The sequence below is a fragment of the Megascapheus bottae genome, chromosome 31 (assembly GCF_031878675.1).
Source record: "Megascapheus bottae isolate mThoBot1 chromosome 31, mThoBot2.hap1, whole genome shotgun sequence".
Taxonomy (NCBI): Eukaryota; Metazoa; Chordata; class Mammalia; order Rodentia; family Geomyidae; genus Megascapheus; species Megascapheus bottae.
In genome coordinates this window covers 5,506,479-5,525,078 of record NC_143539.1, presented here as the reverse complement: position 1 = coordinate 5,525,078, position 18,600 = coordinate 5,506,479, and the positions used below count along the sequence as shown (strand labels likewise).

At 50.7% G+C, this 18,600-nt stretch overlaps 1 protein-coding gene across 1 annotated transcript; it reads right to left on the bottom strand.

Moving 5' to 3' along the window:
- Positions 1-945: 945 nt before the first annotated feature.
- Gsk3a (glycogen synthase kinase 3 alpha) lies at positions 946-13,981 on the bottom strand. Its single transcript, XM_090322857.1, has 11 exons — positions 13,581-13,981; positions 11,685-11,872; positions 8,077-8,160; positions 7,809-7,919; positions 6,077-6,207; positions 5,881-5,987; positions 3,632-3,729; positions 3,460-3,555; positions 2,842-3,028; positions 2,413-2,505; positions 946-1,606 (listed from the first exon to the last, which is right to left on the bottom strand). Exons 1-11 carry the CDS (start codon positions 13,861-13,863, stop codon positions 1,533-1,535), a joined length of 1,452 nt encoding a protein of 483 aa, XP_090178983.1. The 5' UTR covers positions 13,864-13,981; the 3' UTR covers positions 946-1,532.
- Positions 13,982-18,600: the final 4,619 nt, after the last annotated feature.

The following is an 18,600-nucleotide window of genomic DNA, read 5'->3' as shown; positions in this document are numbered from 1 at the left end:
ACCCCCATGAGGACTGGGCTGTGTAAGAACTCACCCTGATTGCAAGAAAGTAAGCCAGTGTCCCTAGTGGGGATTTGAGGGGGCCTTTTAAGATCAGAGGCCTTCGGGACAGGATCCCCAGGGTATTCAGAGGGAGCTCTTCCCTAAGAGGTTGTACTGATCACTGTGGGTCAGTCTCCCAGGCTATAGCCCCTGCTGCTTCAGCAGGCTAAGCAGAGTGAATGCTGTTGGAACTGGGACTGACCAAGGAGGACTTGGGAGTTAGGCTGAGTGGTGGTGTGGGGGGTGTTCAGGTCTTCCTGGAGATGCCCAGTAAGGGGCTGTGGAAGCAAGAAGTGACCACGTAGTCTACCCCTGGCCAAGACTAATTGTCTTTCCCCTTGTCTAATCTGCTTGCTCGATGAATCCATTTTACAAAAGGTGAAGTCCAGGCTGGTGTTGAGCAAGGAAGCGACAGGGTCCACGCTGGGCAGTAAAAAGATGCAGAAGTGAGGAGGAAAGCCTGTTCGTTCCCAACATGAGGCGAGGTTACCCGAGTCCCATTGGAGTCTGTAGGCGACTATGTCTTGGCTGGATAGTTTTCCTGGACCAGCCCTGTGTTCTAGTCTTGACTCTGCTATTTAAGTCCTATGTAAGGCCTCAACCCCTCTTATCCCCAACCCTCCCACTAGTCTGGGGGTGTACATCCCCCCTCCCTAAGCAGTAGATGATTCATGTGTTATCACAGGGTGGGTTCCGTAGGCCTTTGCTGTGCTCAGGCTCCTTGGGAGAGGAGCAGAGGGGAGCATTTGGGTACCAGGTTAGGCTTGAAGTCAGGGCCAGACCTCAGGCCTCCCAATGTTCCCCTGCCTTAGATACAACTCATTCCTGACCCCTGCAGCCCTCCAACGCCCAACCCTCCCTCCCCCCAGTGAAGGTGGGAAACAGGCACAGGCAAGAAGCAAGTTTTCATGCCAATAATTTATTGAACGGCGGTCTGTACACAGGCAAACCTTACTGTGGAAACTAAGACACCAGGGGCTCTCCCCACTCCCCTGGCCCTCCAGGGTGGGGAGAAGGGGGAGGAAGCCATGGGAGCAGAGGAAGGGAGATACAGCTGTAGGCGAAGGGGGCAAGTTGGATGGTGCGAATCGACGTTTTCTTTAAGAAAAAAATTATAACAATCTATTTACACCCAGGGGGCCAGGGAAGGAGAGATGGGAGGGGCTGAGTCTATTTACAAGGGACACTGGAAGGGAAGAGGTGGGGCCTGGGGGGAAGGGAGGGAACCAAGGGCTAGGAGGTGTTCAAAACCCCCAATCCCCATCCTTCTCTCCTCCTCTTCCCTCCCCACAGCCAGTTAAAATCCTCTTAAAAAGCCCACCGTAGTGAGGTTGGTGAGGGAGGGACTAGAGGTGGGGGTAGGGATTCATTTACCTCTGCCTCTAGTCTAGGGGCCCAGCCGGGGAAGGAGCTCGATGGGCTATGGCCCCCCCCTTCCCAGCCCCATTTGGGGCTCCCAGATGGATGTGGAAGGGTAATTGGTGGGGCCCTCAGGAGGAGTTACTGAGGGCAGGTGCAGTATCAGCCGACTGCCAGTCTGGGCTGGTCTGAGTCTCAGTTAAAGCTGAAAGAAGGGGAGGGAAGAAATGGACAATTAGCCTTGGCCTTCAGAACTCACCCCACCCCACCCCACCCCACTCCTGGGAAGAGTAGGATCTCCTATAATACTGCAATAAAAATTGGAAATTGTCATTTTAGAGCCCAGGTTGCAAACTCAGATGCCAAAAGGCCAGCCTAACTATGTAATAGCTCACATCAAGTAAGAAAGGGGCCTGGGCAGCCAAGTACAGCTTCCAGCTGGGAGAAGAGCAGACTCCCTGCTACCCAGTCTGATTTTCTTCCCCCCAAAAGAAACAGGAAATGGGATTTTTTTTAAACCCAAAATGGCACAATTTTCAAATGTGGGCATCTCTTTATTTGGTGAGGTCAAGCACAAACATATTTCTTTGGTTTAGCAGTTAGCATTTAAATACAAACGTGCAATTCTGACACAGTTGTAAAATTTGTCAGCAAAGAGTCAATAGATTTTAGTGAGCTAGTGGCTCATACCTATAATCCCAGCTATTCAGAATGCTGAGATCTGAGGATCACGGTTTGAAGCCAGCTTAGGTAGAAAACTCTGAAACTCTAATCTCTAATTAGCCAGCAAAAAGAAAAAAAAGAAAAAGAAAAAGCCAGAATTGAAGGTATGTCTCATGTGGTAAAGTGTCAGAGTGCCAGCCTTGAGCTCAAGCTCTGATACTGGCACCAAAACCAAAAGACCAAAAGTCAACAGATTAAAATGCTTGCGGGAAATTCCAGCACGGAACCATTCCCCTTACCCAAATTCAGAAGGGCTGCTTTAGCCCTTAGCTGATGGCCCCCACTTACCTTGTGAGGACGGGGTGAGGGCAGTAGTGCCCGGTGGGGACCTCAAGTGAGGAGGGATAAGAATGGCATTGAGAGACGGTTGGATGGAGAGTTCTAGAGAGGAATTAACATGTGCAGTCAGGGAGAAGGCAGGCTGTCTGGAAACCCAGTTACAATTACTCAGGGGCATCAAACGGCCATGCTGTGCTGTAAGGCCAGTTGGTGAGCATTTGTCGACAGACTGCAAGTGTAAAACTAGGAAGAGCCTAGCACAAGGCAGATCAAAGTGCTGCCCCCGAGTGTATATGTGTGCATGTGGGAGGATGAGTAGGGTATCTTCCTAGGCCTGCCTGTACCAGCTCAGCTCCCACCTCCAGTACCAAGCCCCTCCTCTGTCTATCCCTCTGTGACTCCCACGCCCACTCTACAGGTGCCAAGCTGTGCACTCACCACCAGGACTGAAGTTGAAGAGGGGGGGAAGAGGGCGGTTATTGGGGAGCTGGGTTCCCATACACCGCAGTTCATCAAAGAAGCTGTGGGCACAGGCCTCGAGTGGGGAGAGCCTCGAGGATGGAGTATACTCTAACAGGCTGGAGCACAACGCGATGGCCTCCGGCGGTGTCCGAGATTTGAACACCTGAGGGGAAGGTCATGAAGGTGAGCGGCTTTCTCATACTGGCAACAGTGCCTTTCCTACCAGAGCCCACATGCTAAATGAGAATACAACTGATCCAGGTCCCAGGACTGTATGAACCCTACCACAAGCCTCAGTTTCCCTGGTTGAAAAATAGCAGTCAGGCCAGGAGTTTGGCCTAGTGGTAGAGTGCTTGCCTAGCATGCACGAAGACCCGGGGTCAATTCCTCGGTACCACATACATAGAAAAAAAAGCCAGAAGTGGTGCTGAGGCTCAAGTGGTAGAGCTCTAGCCTTGAGAAAGTCCAAGGACAGTGCTCAGGCCCTGAGCTCAAGCCCAGGACTGGCAAAAAAAAAAAATAGCAATCTTCCATTTACCCATGGTTCCTCAACTTCTTTGGCCACACTGTCTTGAGTTCCTCGTTAGGCTTTACCTTTGTCCAAGGATGGGCTTTAATCTGTGGGAACTTGAACTCTGTGTAGTTGGGGTTCATCTCTCGGATTTGTTCCCGGGTTGGTGTTCCTAGGACCTGCAGAGCGGGAAGGATGTCAGACCCAGGCCCAATCCTTCAGCCCCACCCCCTTACCCTCTGGCCCTGCCCTCACCTTGATGATCTCCACCAGCTGGTCCACCCCACTGTCCCCAGGGAAGATGGGCTGCCCAAGGAGGAGCTCAGCCAGTACGCAGCCAGCTGACCACACATCTGCAGAGGGATTCATGTCCAGGACTAGGCATGCGCGCCTGCAAGCCCATCCCCTTGCAAACACCTCTGTTCCTCTAGGTCATCCTCAAGTGTCAGGAGCCCCATTTTCCCAGGCCACAGAGGAAGCCCAAGGTCATGCAGAATCCCATGCTAGAGTCTAACTCAGCTTTGTTTCCAGCCTCATCATCTCCAATGAATACTTTCTTTACTTCTAGACTCAGAAGACCAACCAAATGAGGTCCAAATGCCAACAGATACCAACATGTCCTTTGAGCTGCTGGGAGGGAGGGCTGAGGGGGCATGAAAAGCCTTAAATCCTGAACTGCCCTTTTCACCCATCTCCCAGCCCCTTCCCCGCCTAGGGGAAGCCCTGTACCCTAGCCTCCCCTCACCACTCTGTAGGTACAGAATTGCAGGAAGGAACACACAGTCTCTTGAACTGCTGATTTCTTTCAAGTTCAATATCTCAGGGCCAGGAGTGGCCTAGTGGTAGACTACTTGCCTAGCATGCACAAAGATCTGGGTTCAATTCCTCTGTATCACATCCACAGAAAAGCCAGAAGTGGCACTGTGGCTCAAGTTCCAGAGTACTAGCCTTGAGAAAGCTCAAGGACAGTGCCCAGGCCCTGAGTTCAAGCCCCAGGACTGGGGGGGGGGGGATTCAATCTCTCATTTCATACTCTCAGCTTCCCTTCATGCCTGAAAGGTGGCACTATCACTCTCACCAACAGAGGACAGAGGCCCTGGAAGCAGGCCAAACCCCCGGGCTGGCAAACCCTTGCCTGTCAGTTCCCCCAAGGTCACCAGCTCTTCCCCTCCTATTGAGAACAGAGGGCTGGCTGGGAGGTTTCAGAACTGGATGGACTCTGGAGTCAGGTCAGCCTTCAAAGACCAAGCCCTGCCCATCCCAGCAAGGCAATGGCGGGAGTGTGGACTCATGGCTCCCAGCCTTGGGTCATTTAAAATAATATGCCCTAGCCCCAGCCTCCTAAGCCTGTGGGGATCAGGTAAAGATGAAGCTGTGCTGGGAGCGAGTAGCTCCTGTAATCCTCATTACTCACAAGGCTGAGACCTGAGGTTCTCAGTTCAAAGTCAGCCAGGGCAGGAAAGTCTTGAGACTTATCTCTAAACACCAAAAAGCCAGAACTGGATTTGTGACTCAAGTGGTAGAGCACTAACCTTGAGCACAAAAACTCAGGGACAGGGGGCCAGGAGTTTGGCCTAGTGGTAGAGTGCTTGCCTAGCATGCACGAAAATCCAGGTTCGATTCCTCAGCTGGAAATGGTGCTGAGGCTCAAGTGGTAGAGCTCTAGCCTTGAGAAAAATCCAAGGACAGTGCTCAGACCCTGAGCTTAAGCCCAGGACTGGCAAAAAAAAAAAAAAAAAAAAAAAACTCAGGGACAAGCAAGGTGACTCATGCCTGTAATCTTAGCTACTCAGGAGGCTGAGATCTGAGGATCACGGTCCAAAGCCAGCCCTGGCACTAAAGTACGTAAGACTCTTATCTCCAATTAACCACAGGAAAACCAGAAGTGGCATTGTGGCTCAAAGGGTAAGATGGTAGCCTTAAGCTGAAACCAGCACACCAGCCAGCTCACACCAGCACGGTGGCTCAAGCCTGTAATCCTAGCTATTCAGGAGGCTGATATCTGAAGATCACAGTTCAAAGCCAGCCCAGGCACTAAAGAACTAAAGACAATGAGACTCTTATTTCTAGTTAATCACTATATAATGGGGAGTGGGACTGTGACTCAACGGTAGGGCAGTAACCTTGAGCTGAAGAGCTCAGGGACAGCGACCAGGCTGAGTTCAAGCCCTATGACCCACAAAAAAAAAAAAAAAAAAGAAAAAAAAAAGCTGAAGAGCTCAGGGACAGCAGGCCCATCATTCAAGCCCCAGGACTGGCACATAACAATAAAAAAAAAGGGAAGGAGTGGGGGAGGGAAATGGGGACAAAAGCATGAGAAGGGGTAGCAATGTGTGAGAAATAATACACCTACTACCTGGCGAATGTAATTGTAACCCCTCTATACATGATCCTGACAATTAAAATAAAAAAAAGATAGAAAGCTTTTATCACAAAGCCTGGCATACAACTCTAAACCTTCCAAGACTGCCATCCATCCCCCAGCCCCACTTTCCATCACGAACCGATGGATGAGGTGTAATCGGTGGCTCCAAAGATCAGCTCTGGGGCCCGGTAGTAGCGAGAGCAGATGTAGGACACGTTGGGTTCCCCCCGCACCAACTGCTTTGCACTGAGGGAAGAGATGGGAGAGGGTAAGCACAGACCAAAGGTCGGGGTCCCCTCACTCAAGCCACCCCACACATCCCAGTTCAGGCCTACCTGCCAAAATCGCAGAGCTTAAGGACAGCAGTATCGGGGTCCACTAGCAGGTTCTGGGGCTTGATATCACGGTGACACACACCTTGGGAGTGGATGTAGGCCAAGCTCCGGAAGAGCTGGTACATGTACACCTGGAGCAAGAGGGGACAGCTGAACTGTACCCAGTCCACCTGCATGACCGACCACTGACCCAGTGAACAACCTCAGCCTGAAGAAGCCTCCCAGCCACTCACCCTATCAGCAACTCCATGCTCCTTGGTTCTCAATTGACCTTTAGGGACTTTGTTTTCAGACCACTGGGTCCTACTCTCATTTTAGGATTCTGAGACTGCCGGTCAGAGCATGGAGACCTGCCACTGACCCCTGCTCCAGCCCACAATCAACTCTTGCCACTGCTATAGTGGAAACCTGAGGAATAAGACAGGCAGGGGAGCCAGGCCTCTCCCCCTCATCAAAAGCCACTGGCTCTTCCATCAGAAAGATACACTAGCCATGAGTCCTGTCCTGAGCACTAGCCTGAGCACTGTCCTTGGGCTTTCTCAAGGCTAGAGCTCTACCACTTGAGCTACAGCACTACTTCTGGCATATTTTCTATGTATGTGGTACCGAGGAATTGAACCCGGGTCTTCGTGCATGCTAGGCAAGCACTCTACCACTAGGCCAAACTCCTGGCCCCTCAGGAGTGTTGATCTTTCTCACTCCTGGACCAGGCTAGGCTGGGAGCTGCATGTTTCCAAAACCCCCTCTATGGAGTATGGCTGTAGCTCACTGCTTTCATAGCTTCTGTCCATCCCACCAGCTCTGCCTCTGGAATGGCTCTGCAGTGGCCCAGTATACCAATAGCCACCATGCAACTCTGCCCAACCAGAGAATGGCTGTTGTGAGAGGAGAGGCCCAGCAGCCCCCATACATACTACAGCCTGTGTCAGTGTCATCTTGTCCAGGTGCCAAGGTGCTTAAAACTAGGAGCAGCAGGGCTTGAGCAACCTCTAGCAAATGAACCCACCCACCTGCAATGCCACAGGTGTCATGGCCTCTGTCCCTCTGCCCTTGCTGTTAGTCATGGACTTCACTCATTTACTGGCTTGTCCACTTCCTGAGAAGCTGCACTGCCCACAGCCAGGTGAGGGGAATGCACTGCAGATGGTGCAGGAAGGTACACAGCTGGCTCTGCAGTGTGGCTGTCAACTTTCCTCCCACTCACCCCCAATCAGGTGCCAAAGGCAGGGCTCTAACCTCGGTAGCCACATCTCTGCATTTTTGGCCCCTGCTCACCCACCAATTCCAGTGCTACTAGGCTCCTGGGGGAGTGGACTCCCAGCAGCCTCCTCACAGGGTGCCACCCTGACTTAACCCTTGCCTGGCTACACCTTCCTGTGTTCAACAAACTCTGCCTGGGAACGCCAAGGGCAAGGGAGCCTCCCAAACCAACCAACAGAAACTGGAGGGGACTGGATGCCATAATCCTAGCTAATCAGGAGGCTGAGATCTGAGGATCAAGGTTTAAAGCCAGCCTGGCACAAAAAGACCTGAGACTCATCTCCAATTAACCCCTAGAAAACAAGAAGCGGGACTTGGCTCAAGGGTAGGGAGGTAGCCTTGAGTTGAAGAGCTCAGGAACAGCGCCCAGGTCAAGTTCAAGCCCCATGACACAACAACAACCAGAAAAGTGGAGGGGGACCCCCCAAAAAAAAATCCAGGGCCCCAGAGCTTGAATAGCCTGACTGCCTACCTTGACATAGATGATAGGGATGGTCAACTTGGCCTTGGTAAAATGGCGGGCCACCCGGTATACTGTCTCAGGCACATATTCCAGCACCAGGTTTAAGTACAGCTCATCTTTCTATAGACAGCAAAGGAGAGGTGTGAGGGCAGCCTTGTGAGGGAAGAGTGAAGAGGGGAGGGGAAGGAGGGGGACAGGAAGGACTGGATCTGGGGGGGTAAAGGCAAGCAGGAAAATGGAGCCACACGCCAATACTCAGGACACCTCAAGGTCTCACCTTCTCCCCACTGGAGTAGAAAAAGTAGCGCAGCCTCACAATATTGCAGTGGTCCAGCTTCCGCATAATCTGCAGCTCTCGGTTCTTGAGGGCAAAGGAAGAATCAACAAAACAACCAATCTTCCTCCTCCCATTGCTAGAAGCAGGGCAGGCAGCTGCTCCGGGCCCAAAGCCCTGGGGAGTGCACACCCACACCCATTGTTTCTCCCGAAAGCCCCTTCCTTCCTCTCACACACACAAACTGGAAGCCTAGTTTATGAATTGGTTAATCCCAGATCACAGATGTGTTTTCTTCAACTCAAGTTTTTAGTTTTCCAACTAATTAGACTGGAGACCTGCTCAAGTGAGTCTAGCAAGTGCAAAGTGGAGTTTATATTCCAATGCAAAACCAAAGGAAAAAGAAAAGAAAAAGCCAGACACTGGCGGCTTACATCTATAATCCTAGCTACTTAAGAAGCAGAAAAGCAGCTGGACACGGTGGCTCCTACCTTTAAGCCTAGCTACTCAGGAGGCCGAGATCTGAGAATCTCAGTGCAAAGCCAGCCCAAACACTAAAGATAGTGAAATTCTTATCTCCAATTAACAACCAGAAAACCAGAAGTGGCACTGTGGCTCAAGGGGTAGGGTGGTGGCCTTGAGGGTTCAATGTGTGAGAAGTAATGCACCTACCAGCTGACAAATGTCACTGTAACCCCTCTATACATGATCCCATCAACCAAGCAATCAATCAATAAAAGTCTAGCCAAGCACCAGTGGCTCATGCCTGTAATCCTAGCTATTCAAGAGGCTGAAATCTGAGGATAGTAGTTCAAAGCCAGCCAGGGCACTAAAGTTTGTGAGACTTTTCACCAACTAACCACCAGAAAATGGGAGATGGTGCCGTGGCTCCATGGGTAGGGTGGTATCCCTGAACTGAAAAGCTCAAAACAGTGCGCAGGCCCAAAGTTCAAGCACCACAACTGACAAAAAAAAAAGCTGAGGATACAGATTCAAAGCCAGCCCAAGAAGAAAAGGCCATGAGACTCTTATCTCCAATTAACCATCTAAAAGCCTGAAGTGGAGCTGTGGTGCAAAGAGGAAGAGTGCTAGCTAGCCTTTAGCAAAAGCTCTCAGGGACAGGGACAGTGCCCAGGCACTGAGTTCAGGCCCCAGGACCAGAAATAGATTAACTAAATAAATAAATAAATATTTAAAAGTGAAATTAAGTCCAGGCACTAGTAGTTCATGCCTATAATCATAGCTACTTAGAGGAGGGTGAGATCTGAGAATTGTGGTTCAAAGCTAACCCAGGCAGGAAAGGCCATAAGTCTTCAATTAACACCTTAAAAGCCAGAAATGGAGCTATGGTGCAAAGTGGTAGAGCCTTGAATAAAAGAGCTCAGGGACAGTGTCCAGGCCTGGAGGAACAGACAATTTCAACTCATTGCTGATATTTAAAAGTGAAATTAAGTGGCCAGGAGTTTGGCCTAGTGGTAGAGTGCTTGCCTAGCATGCACAAAGACCGGGGTTCGATTCCTCGGTACCACATACATAGAAAAAAGCCAGAAATGGTGCTGAGGCTCAAGTGGTAGAGCTCTAACCTTGAGAAAGTCCAAGGACAGTGCTCAGGCCCTGAGCTCAAGCCCACGACTGGCCAAAAAAAAAAAAAAAAAAAAAGTGAAATTAAGCCAGGCACAGTGGCTCATATCTGTCACCCTAGCTACTCAGGAGGCTAAGATCTGAGGATAAAGGTTCAAAGCCAGCCCAGGTACTAAAGACCCAGAAATTCTTATCTCTAATTAATCACTAGAAAATGGGAAGTGGGGCTGTGGCTCCAGGGGTAGGGCAGTAGCCTTGAGCTGAAGAGCTCAGGGACAGTGCCCAGGCCCAGAATTCAAGCCCATGACCCACCAAAAAAAAAAGGGGGGGGCGGGGGGGGGAGAGCGCAGGGAGCCAAGTGCTGGTAGCTCACATCTGTAACACCAGCTACTCAGGATGCTAGGATACTAAGATCTGAGGATCGCAGTTCAAAACCAGCCTGGGTAAGAAAGTCCATAAGACTCATCTCCAATTCACCACCAAAAAGCTATGGCTCAAGAGGTAGAACACTAACCCTGAACCAAAAGAACAAACAAACCAAAAAAACAAAAAAACCTAAGGATAGCACTCAGGCCCTTCCATTGGTACCCAAAAACAACACTAACAATAATAATAATATTTTAAGAGTGAAGTAATTATAGCTGGGCACTAGCGGCTCACACCTGGGATCCTTAGTTACTCAGAAGGCTGAGTCTGAGGATCCCAGTTCAAAGCTAGGCTAAGCAAATAAATCTGAATCTTATCTACAACTAACCAGCAAAAAAATAGGAAGTGAAGAAGTCAACTTATTTTTTCTTTTTTTTCTTTTTCTTTTTGCCAGTTTGGAGGCTGGAGTGCCTAGGCACTCTCCCTGAGCATCTTTCTTTCTTTCTTTTTTTTGCCAGTCCTTGGGTCCAAGAATAAGCTCTACCACTTGAGCCACAGCACCATTTTCAGCTTTTTCTGTTTATGTGGTACTGAGTGATCCAACCCAGGGCTTCATGCATACTAGGCAAGCTCTCTACCACTAAGCCACATTCCCAGCCCCAACTTATGATTTCATTTAGCCAGTTTTCAGCTTCTCTTGAGAAATCAGATGAGATGTCCACCTAGGGCTCACTACTGTACTTGGCACAGGCAACGAGAGACCAGCAACAGCCTAACTCACTGCAGTCCCTCCACTCTTACTACTGTTACTGCTTCTCCTGGATGCATCTGGGACTTTGAACTTTAGCTTAGAACCTAAATCCCAGACTCCTGGTTTGTAATCCTCATCCTCCAATCCCAATGCCCCAGCATTCTCCCCATTCTCTGTTCTCTTCTGGGCCCTTAGGACTTCCTGCTTGCAGATCCCTCTCATTTCTGAAACTCAACTCTATGACTTCTGGCTGGCACTGTGGAGATCCTTTGGCCCAGCAATTTTCACTGCCCAGATCCAGACCTGACCTACGTACTGCGCTCTCAAATCCAGACTCCAATTATTCCTCTACTTCCATCTCCTCAGGTAGTGCACTGAGACTCTGCTAGCTCACAGGCACCTCTGCTTATAAGTGGAAAAGGCTACCCTTTCTGCAGCAGACAGAGCCCCACACCAAAACAGGTGTTTTAGTGAGCACTGTGGCAGGCTGGATTCCATCTTGCACTGCCCAAACATCTGGGGCAGCATTATAACCTTTCCGGCCAGAAGCACGGGCCTCGCCAACCTCTTTTCCTCCTTTGGAAGAACTGTAATCAAGTGATTGAAGTGGAGGGCTTGGGAATCAAACAGGCCAGGGTTTACTACTGCATGGAGTGCTCACAAGTTTCATGTCTACTTACATAATTACAATAAGAATACCACCACCTGCCTACCATCTGAGGACTTCCAGGCAAATGAAACAAGAACATGCTAATCAAACACTCTGAGCAAATGGCCAATACATGTTGGCTTTTGGCCCTCCTTGAAATTGCCATTTGCCATTGACTTGGTCCCCTCTGAAACCCGAGGCTCCAGGCACTCCCACCTGTCACACCCCATCCCCAAACCTCATCTCCATTCCCCCGAAAACTACCTTGAACCTCTTGTCCTGGAGAACCTTCTTGATGGCCACCAGCTCCCTTGTCTCTGCCAGCCGTGCCTGGTACACAACCCCAAACGAGCCATTGCCAATCACTTTGATGTCTGTGTAAGCCACCTCCTGGGTGCGCTCTGGGCCTTGGCCTAAGGTGGCCACCACTGTGGTCACCTTCCCGCTGTCACCTGGGGAACAAAGAGGACACTCAATCCACTGGCTTTCGCCTTCTGGCCATCACCCTTTCCAGGGCTGTGGGAAGGAAGGGAAAGCATTGCAAGAAACTCATTAGGGTTGGGGGGAAGGCTCAGTGGTAGAGCACCTGCTCAAGGAGGCACAAGGCTTGATTTTCAATACAGCAAAATACAAAACAAATGACAAAACTCCCAGAGACTTCTTTCTTCCCTATCTCTGTGAACTTATACCTTCCAGGGACTAAAGCTTTCCTCAAAGAGACTTAAGTCTTGCCTTTTCCCAAATAAGAAAACACTATATTCAGACCTTTTGCCACTTATGGATTAACAAACCCTAATTTCCACTTTTAGGGATCAGTAAGTCACTGTCCCTCAAGTGACATTGGAAGATACCAATATCCTCAGGTGTTGAGTCTATATGCTCTGGACACAAGTCCTCTAGCCTTTTCTGTATGGTAGGCACACCCAACAGTCACTCAAGGGAGAGTTCACCTGAAAGGCTTCTCACTGGTTCAGCAATGGCCACTGTCAAAGCCTGCTAGGTTCAGCATTTCTTGGTGACGGAAATCAGTGTGTTTTCCAACTACAAGCACTAGTGCTCTGACCAGTACCCTAATAGTTTGCCTTAAAACAGAACCTGTGTGGTCCACAGCAGCACCAACCCTGAGAATAGAGAGCCTAATTGTTGTCCTAAAGGCTGAGGCTTTGGTGAAAAGCTCCAATTTCCAGTTCCTGCTCTCCAAACAGCAGCAAACCTTGGTACCATTCCCAAAGGATGGTGACCCCTTTTCTTTGGGAAACTGATGAACCAAGTCCACTTCAAAGGGTCAATGACACCTTCTTTTGAAGGAAGATAATCTTATAGAGCTTTTGGACATGTTCCCCCCCACACACACCATTTCAAAGCCAATGACATCACTCCCCACAACGAACAGAGGTACAACCTCAGATCCATATTTTATAGTTAGGATCCACCACCCTCATTCTTTTACTAAAGGAGTTTTTTCAAACCATGTTTTGTTTTTTTTTTTAAATTTTGGTTCTTTTTTTGTTTTTAAAGAACAGTGACAATTGACTTGGTCAGTTTCTCCTTATTTCTAAGTAGCAGTAACTATATATTTCCACAATTGGATGTACAACTTAACACATTTTGGGTGGGTATCAGGCCTTGTATTTTAAGCCTGGCCCTGTTCCTTGGGGACATGGTAACCCCAAATTCTTACTTCTAAGATAATAGTCAGTGCAAATGTCCATCCTCTGAAGGGAAACAAATGCAGATTGTCCCATCTTTTTGTTGTTGTTGTTTTGTTTTGTTTTAGGAAGATGGCAATCCTATTCTTGGTCTTTTAGGGAACAATAATCCTAGATCCTCATTCACGGGTGACGCTGACCTCTGATCTGATCCTGCTCCGTAATGGATGGCAACGTCAATTCTCTTGTTTTGAAGGTTTAAAGCGCCAAGATCTTGGTATGGGAAGAATGGGGATCTGTGACCCCTGTTTTTCTGAGTGGTGGGAATTGTGATCCTAAAACTCCAAGAGATGGTAAACCACTAAACTCCTTTCTCTGGCAGGCAGATTCGTGAGATCTCAGTTTGGGAGAGGCACAGTGACCTCGAACTCCCATCTGGGCATAGGGAAGACGTCTGAAAGGCTTGGAGAACCCAGTATCACCACCCCACACGGGCGCCCCTGGTACTCACGGCCCAGCTTCACTCCGGGCGGCGGGAAGCTGGTGCCCGCGCCAGGGCCGCCGCTGCCACCTCCGCCGCTGCTGCTGGGGCCACCCCCAGAACTCGAGGCTCCCACACCCCCACCCATAGCCCCGACTGACGCCTTTCCACCGCCGGTGCCGCCTGGGCCAGAGGCCGAGCCCCCGGGGCCGCCGCCGCCACCACCGCCTCCGCCGCCTGGTTCAGCGAACGAGCTGGTCCTCGCCCGGCCCGAGCCCCCAGGGCCGCCTCCCGAAGGCCCGCCGCCGCTCATGGCGCCGAGCGCAGGCCCAGGACTCGGGGCTCGGGCTGCCCGGGCTGCCTCAGCCGCAGCCGCCGCCTCCCCCGGGCTCCGGCCTCTTCCAGGCCGCGCCGCTCGGGCTCCGGCTCCGGCCCAGCGCCCGCCGCGGGGCACGCCGGGAGATGCAGTCCGCCTGCCTTCCGCGCCGCCGTCGCCGCCCTCGACACTCACGGAGGGGCCGCGTGGTACGCCGGGAAATGGAGTCCGCAGTGGATTCAGAGGGGGAGGGGGGGCGAGGGCGGGAGAAGATGGTCGCTGTGCAAGTTGGGAAATAGAGTCCTTGGATAATCTGTCAACTGTTTATGTGTAACGCAAACCCTGAAAGATAATGGAAAACAGCCACCTCCACGACAGCAACACAGAGCCCCTAGCAGTACCTCAGAAATGAAGTTGCAGCCGTGCCATCCCGGAGCTGAGTATGCCTAAATGCACGCCGGGAAACGAAGTCCAGTCCGTTCTCTTAGCCTCTTGGCAATGGGTGACTCCCGGCGCCAGGTGCACTCTGGGAAATTGAGTCCGCGCCAGCCAACACGCAATTTTGGTCCGTGAGGCAAGCCGGGAAATGGAGTCGGCGCCACACCCTCTCCCGCATTGCAGGTGTAAAGCAGTTATCAAAGCACGTCGGGAAATGGAGTCCCAAATCCCCCTAGTTAGATACTAGGATTCTAGAGATAGACCAGGAAATGGAGTAGACATCACGTTCTCGGGCCTTATATGCCGAACCGCAGTGCCTGCTGGGAGTTGTAGTAGACACCAGGTTGTTCCACTGAGATCTTGGTGTCTTCTGGGAAGTGAAGTTCAAGGCAGCCTCCGGGTGATGGAGAGGCGGGGTTTACTAGAGACGCCCGAAGCATGTTGGGAAAAGTATAAAGCTGATCCTGACCCTTTGTGAGACCAGGATCAGCAGCTTGCTGGGAGGTAGAGTGGAGTGCCACCGGGAGGGTGTGGGACAAAGGTTAAGGACAGCAGTTCCCACGAGAGACTGGTGCCCCTTCCTTCTCCCTCAGGTCCTACGCGGGAACCCCAGTTGGACTGTGACCCCCTGGGAAAAGAAGTCTTAAGAACCTTTGAGTTCCTTGTGGCCACAGATCAGGAGTGGGGCAGTGGCGTCTACAAAGTGCCTGGGAAGCAAAAGTTCCTAGTGGAGTCTCCCAGGATTTGTTTTCTTTCTTTTTTTTTTTCCGTCTAGCAATATAGGTAGCATCATGAAAAATGAGCACCAAAAGAAGGAAAGAGTGCCGTCTACCGCTTTAGGACATTCTGTTGTTGCTGTTGTTGATGTGTTGCATCAGCAAGAAGCAGCCTCTCTGGTGTGCGTGTGCGTGTGCGTGTGTGTGTGTGTGTGTGTGTGTGTGTGTGCACTCATTTTATCTATCGATACCCGGAAAGATAACAGCCCTGGAGGATGGTGGGAAACAGAGTTCCTGCGTGTTTTTCCCTCCAGCCTGGAGAATGGTAGGAAATGGAGATTCCGTATTGCACTTCTAATTCGAACTTGTGTTTATACGGATTTGTCTTTTCTGAGCACCTAAAAGAGAGTTCCGTCAGCTCGGTCTGTTTTTGATTGCAAGAATCAGGGGACACAAAACAACCGCTTTAGCCTTTACGCTTATGCCTTGTAGGACTACATTACCCAGAAGGCAAAGGGCGGGTTGTTCCGCTCCCTTGGCATAGCCTGCGTGCAAGCCCCTCCCCCTTCCCCGGCAGCACGCCGCAGGCATTTCTGGGACTTGTAGTTGTCCAACCAAATGGTGGCTGCTGCCCTCCAACGGCAGCTCCGAATTTAAGAGCAAAATTTGTGGTCAAGCCCCAAAGAGAAGAAAACTCAGAAGGGGGCCCAGGTGCCCAAGGACCTTAGAGAGGCGGAATGAGGCCCAGTGAATAACCTACAAAAAGTGGAGGACATGTGCAGTGGGCAATCTGGAAGAGATTGAGCAGAGTCCGAGAAGAGATGAAGAGGTCTTTAATGGGTTATGGACACCTGAGGGAATTTAGGATCTGTCAAACATCTGTAGATTGAGAAATTAGTGATGACTGGAAGGGTCTCCTAAGGGATCTGAATGGGGTTAGAGATGGCTGAGAAACACCAGAAAGGGCTTTGCAAAAGGTGGGTGCACCCATGTATGGGTGCAAATGAGATCTCTGGTGAGGTAAATTAATGTGGCAGATATCCTATGAAGGAGTGATCTGTGAATGGCTTTCTTCTTGGAAGCCAGTCCCTCAGAGTAAATAGACAAGGTCATAGGTATCTTGCAGGAATATTTCAGGTCTGCAAATGCAAGTTCGGTTAGCTATTCAAGATTGAGGGAAGCACTGGAGTTTTCAAGGCCAAAAGCCGCCTGCAATGTCCCACACATCCAGAATCTGGGACAAGCTTGGCTGGACTGCATAGGTTGACCTGGACATGAGCTTTTGAGAATCATTTGAGTGGAAGTGTTTTGAAATGGAAGAACCTGTAGCCCTCCAGGCAGCCAGGACATTCATCTTATCTGCCTTTCTCCATCACTCCACCAACTCAGTTGCATCTTTGTTGCCAGGAGATCTGCCTCATCCCAACTTCCCGAAATAGCCCAGTGGTCCCCACCCTAGGGAATGGCTTACATCACCCAGGAGAGGGAGCAGTTGCCTGCAGCAAGCCACAGGGAGCCTGGTTTTCCAGCCAGCTCCACAGTCCTGGATCCTCCCCTTCACTGCCAACTGACTGCGTTGTCTGGGACCACCCACCCTGGGCTGGCAAGAACTGAAGTTTTAAGTGTGTAATGGGTAGCAGTTGCCCGTCAACATTCTTTCCCCCTCAGGGTTGCACAGGGTGGGGTTTCATGGTAAAGCCAGTTGAACAAGCCCCTAGCCTGCTGCATCTCCTAAAAGCTACATGGCCTCAGGGAAACCTCTTCACCTCATTGGGCCTCAGGCACCTCACCTCCACTGCAGGGCCTGGTTTATCTCTGGGTAATCCCAGCCTGAATTTTTCCCAGCTTTGCTCCTTACAAGACCCCATGTCTCCAATCTGAGCTTCTAGATTTATGAGGCAGGCTCTCTCAGACTCTGAAACTCTGATCTGGATTCAACTATCTTGAATGTAAGGAGAAAAAAGTCAGTTGCTTCAAGAACATCCTAGGTTAGCTTCAAAGTCCTAGCAGCTGTTTTTCATTGAGCTGGTGGCCATTCCTTGTTGAGTACTAAAGGACTGTCAATCCAGACTACCTATGATTTGGAAGCCAGCCCTTTAATTTGCTGGCTGGGAATGGTAGCCTAGCTGAACCAAGAAAGACCACCATTATCTGCCAAGTATTTAAAGAGATACATACTGCAGGCTTTGTCCCAAAGGATTCTTAGCTTCACTCCAGGCACCCCAATGAGGGGGCAAGGTACTAAAAGGTAGTGCAAAAAAGAAAGACACTGACTTTCACAAGACCCTAGGGGGTTTGCGTATCAGAAACCACAACAGGTGAAAGGGAAAGGTTTCAGGCACTCAAAAACAAGGGCACTGGGGCTGGGAGTTTGGCTTAGTGGTAGAGTGCTTGCCTACCATTCACAAAGACAAGAATTTGATTCCTCATAACCACATACATAGAAAAAGGCCAGGATTGGTGCTATGGCTCAAATGGTAGAGCTCTAGCCTTGAGAAAGCCCAAGGACGGTGCTCAGGCCCTGAGTTCAAGCCCCAGTACAGGCCAAAAAAGAAAAAGGGCATTTTGGGGGTGAGGTGAATAAGTGAAAGCTCCAGATGCAGACAGACTCAAGTCCAGAGCCATAGTAAGTAAGCCTGAGTGAGACCTTAATCACCCAGCTCTGAGGTGTGTGACACCCAAAATGCAGACAATACTTCCCCCAAGGCCTGGACTGAAGAAAACCATCCAGACAGGGTCAGGCCCTCTAGCCACAACGTGGGGGGAGGGATGGTCTAGACCTGTCCAAACTGGCTCCACGCAGCATCTAGGACAACTCACAGCAGGGAAAGGTCCAAAATTTTATTGTTTGAATACATTCTCCGGCAGCCCTCTACTTCCCTCCCCCACCCTCCAACCCCAATACAGAATAAGGCTTGACCACAGCCCCCACAGCCCACCCCAGGGGCCCCCAAGCTGGGAGGCGGAGGGCGCTTCCAGTTTGGTTTCAGGGCATTCCCTTCCCATAACCCTCCACCTGTCTGCCCTGTGGGCCACAGTGCTAAGAGCAGCTGGGAGGGGTGGGGAGTAAAGGGATGGGATGGGTGCTGGGGTTGGGAGTGGAGAGCAGGCACTTGTAGAGATTTGTGGCCCATGGGTGATAACCCCTCAACCCTCCACCATTCCCCCCACCCCACCCCATCCCTGTCCACGGGGATTTTTGGTTCATCAGAAAATGGTCCCTCCCTCCTCTGCTGCAACCTTGTGGCGTATGAGAAACCCAGGCACTCGCAGCCCCTGTAAAGGGGCAAGGAAGGCAGGGCTGGAGGGGGTGAGGGAGTAGGGAAGGGAGGAATGAATGGGGGAGGGGGAGGCAGAAAATAGGGAGACAAGGCTTTACTTCCTACGATTGTTTAAAAAACAAACAACAGAAAAAAAAAAAAAAAAACAATAAAGTTCCTGGGTGTTAAGGCCAAAGCCTGGTTCAAATAGAAATTCCCAGAATGGAGCTGGCCCCACCCCTCCCGCCCTTCCTCCCACCATCACCATCACCTTGCCCAGAGCTCAGAAATCCAGACTGGAGGACAACCCCCCTGAGACT

Excerpts from the sequence above, each read along its gene's own strand:
- Gsk3a (XM_090322857.1), bottom strand. The coding sequence starts at position 13,863 with ATGAGCGGCGGCGGGCCTTCGGGAGGCGGCCCTGGGGGCTCGGGCCGG. Across the intron at positions 11,873-13,580 it reads GCCCGGAGTGAAGCTGGGCC|GTGACAGCGGGAAGGTGACC; the intron begins GTGAGTACCAGG and ends TTTGTTCCCCAG. Across the intron at positions 3,029-3,459 it reads AAGCCCATCCTTGGACAAAG|GTGTTCAAATCTCGGACACC; the intron begins GTAAAGCCTAAC and ends CCTTCCCCTCAG.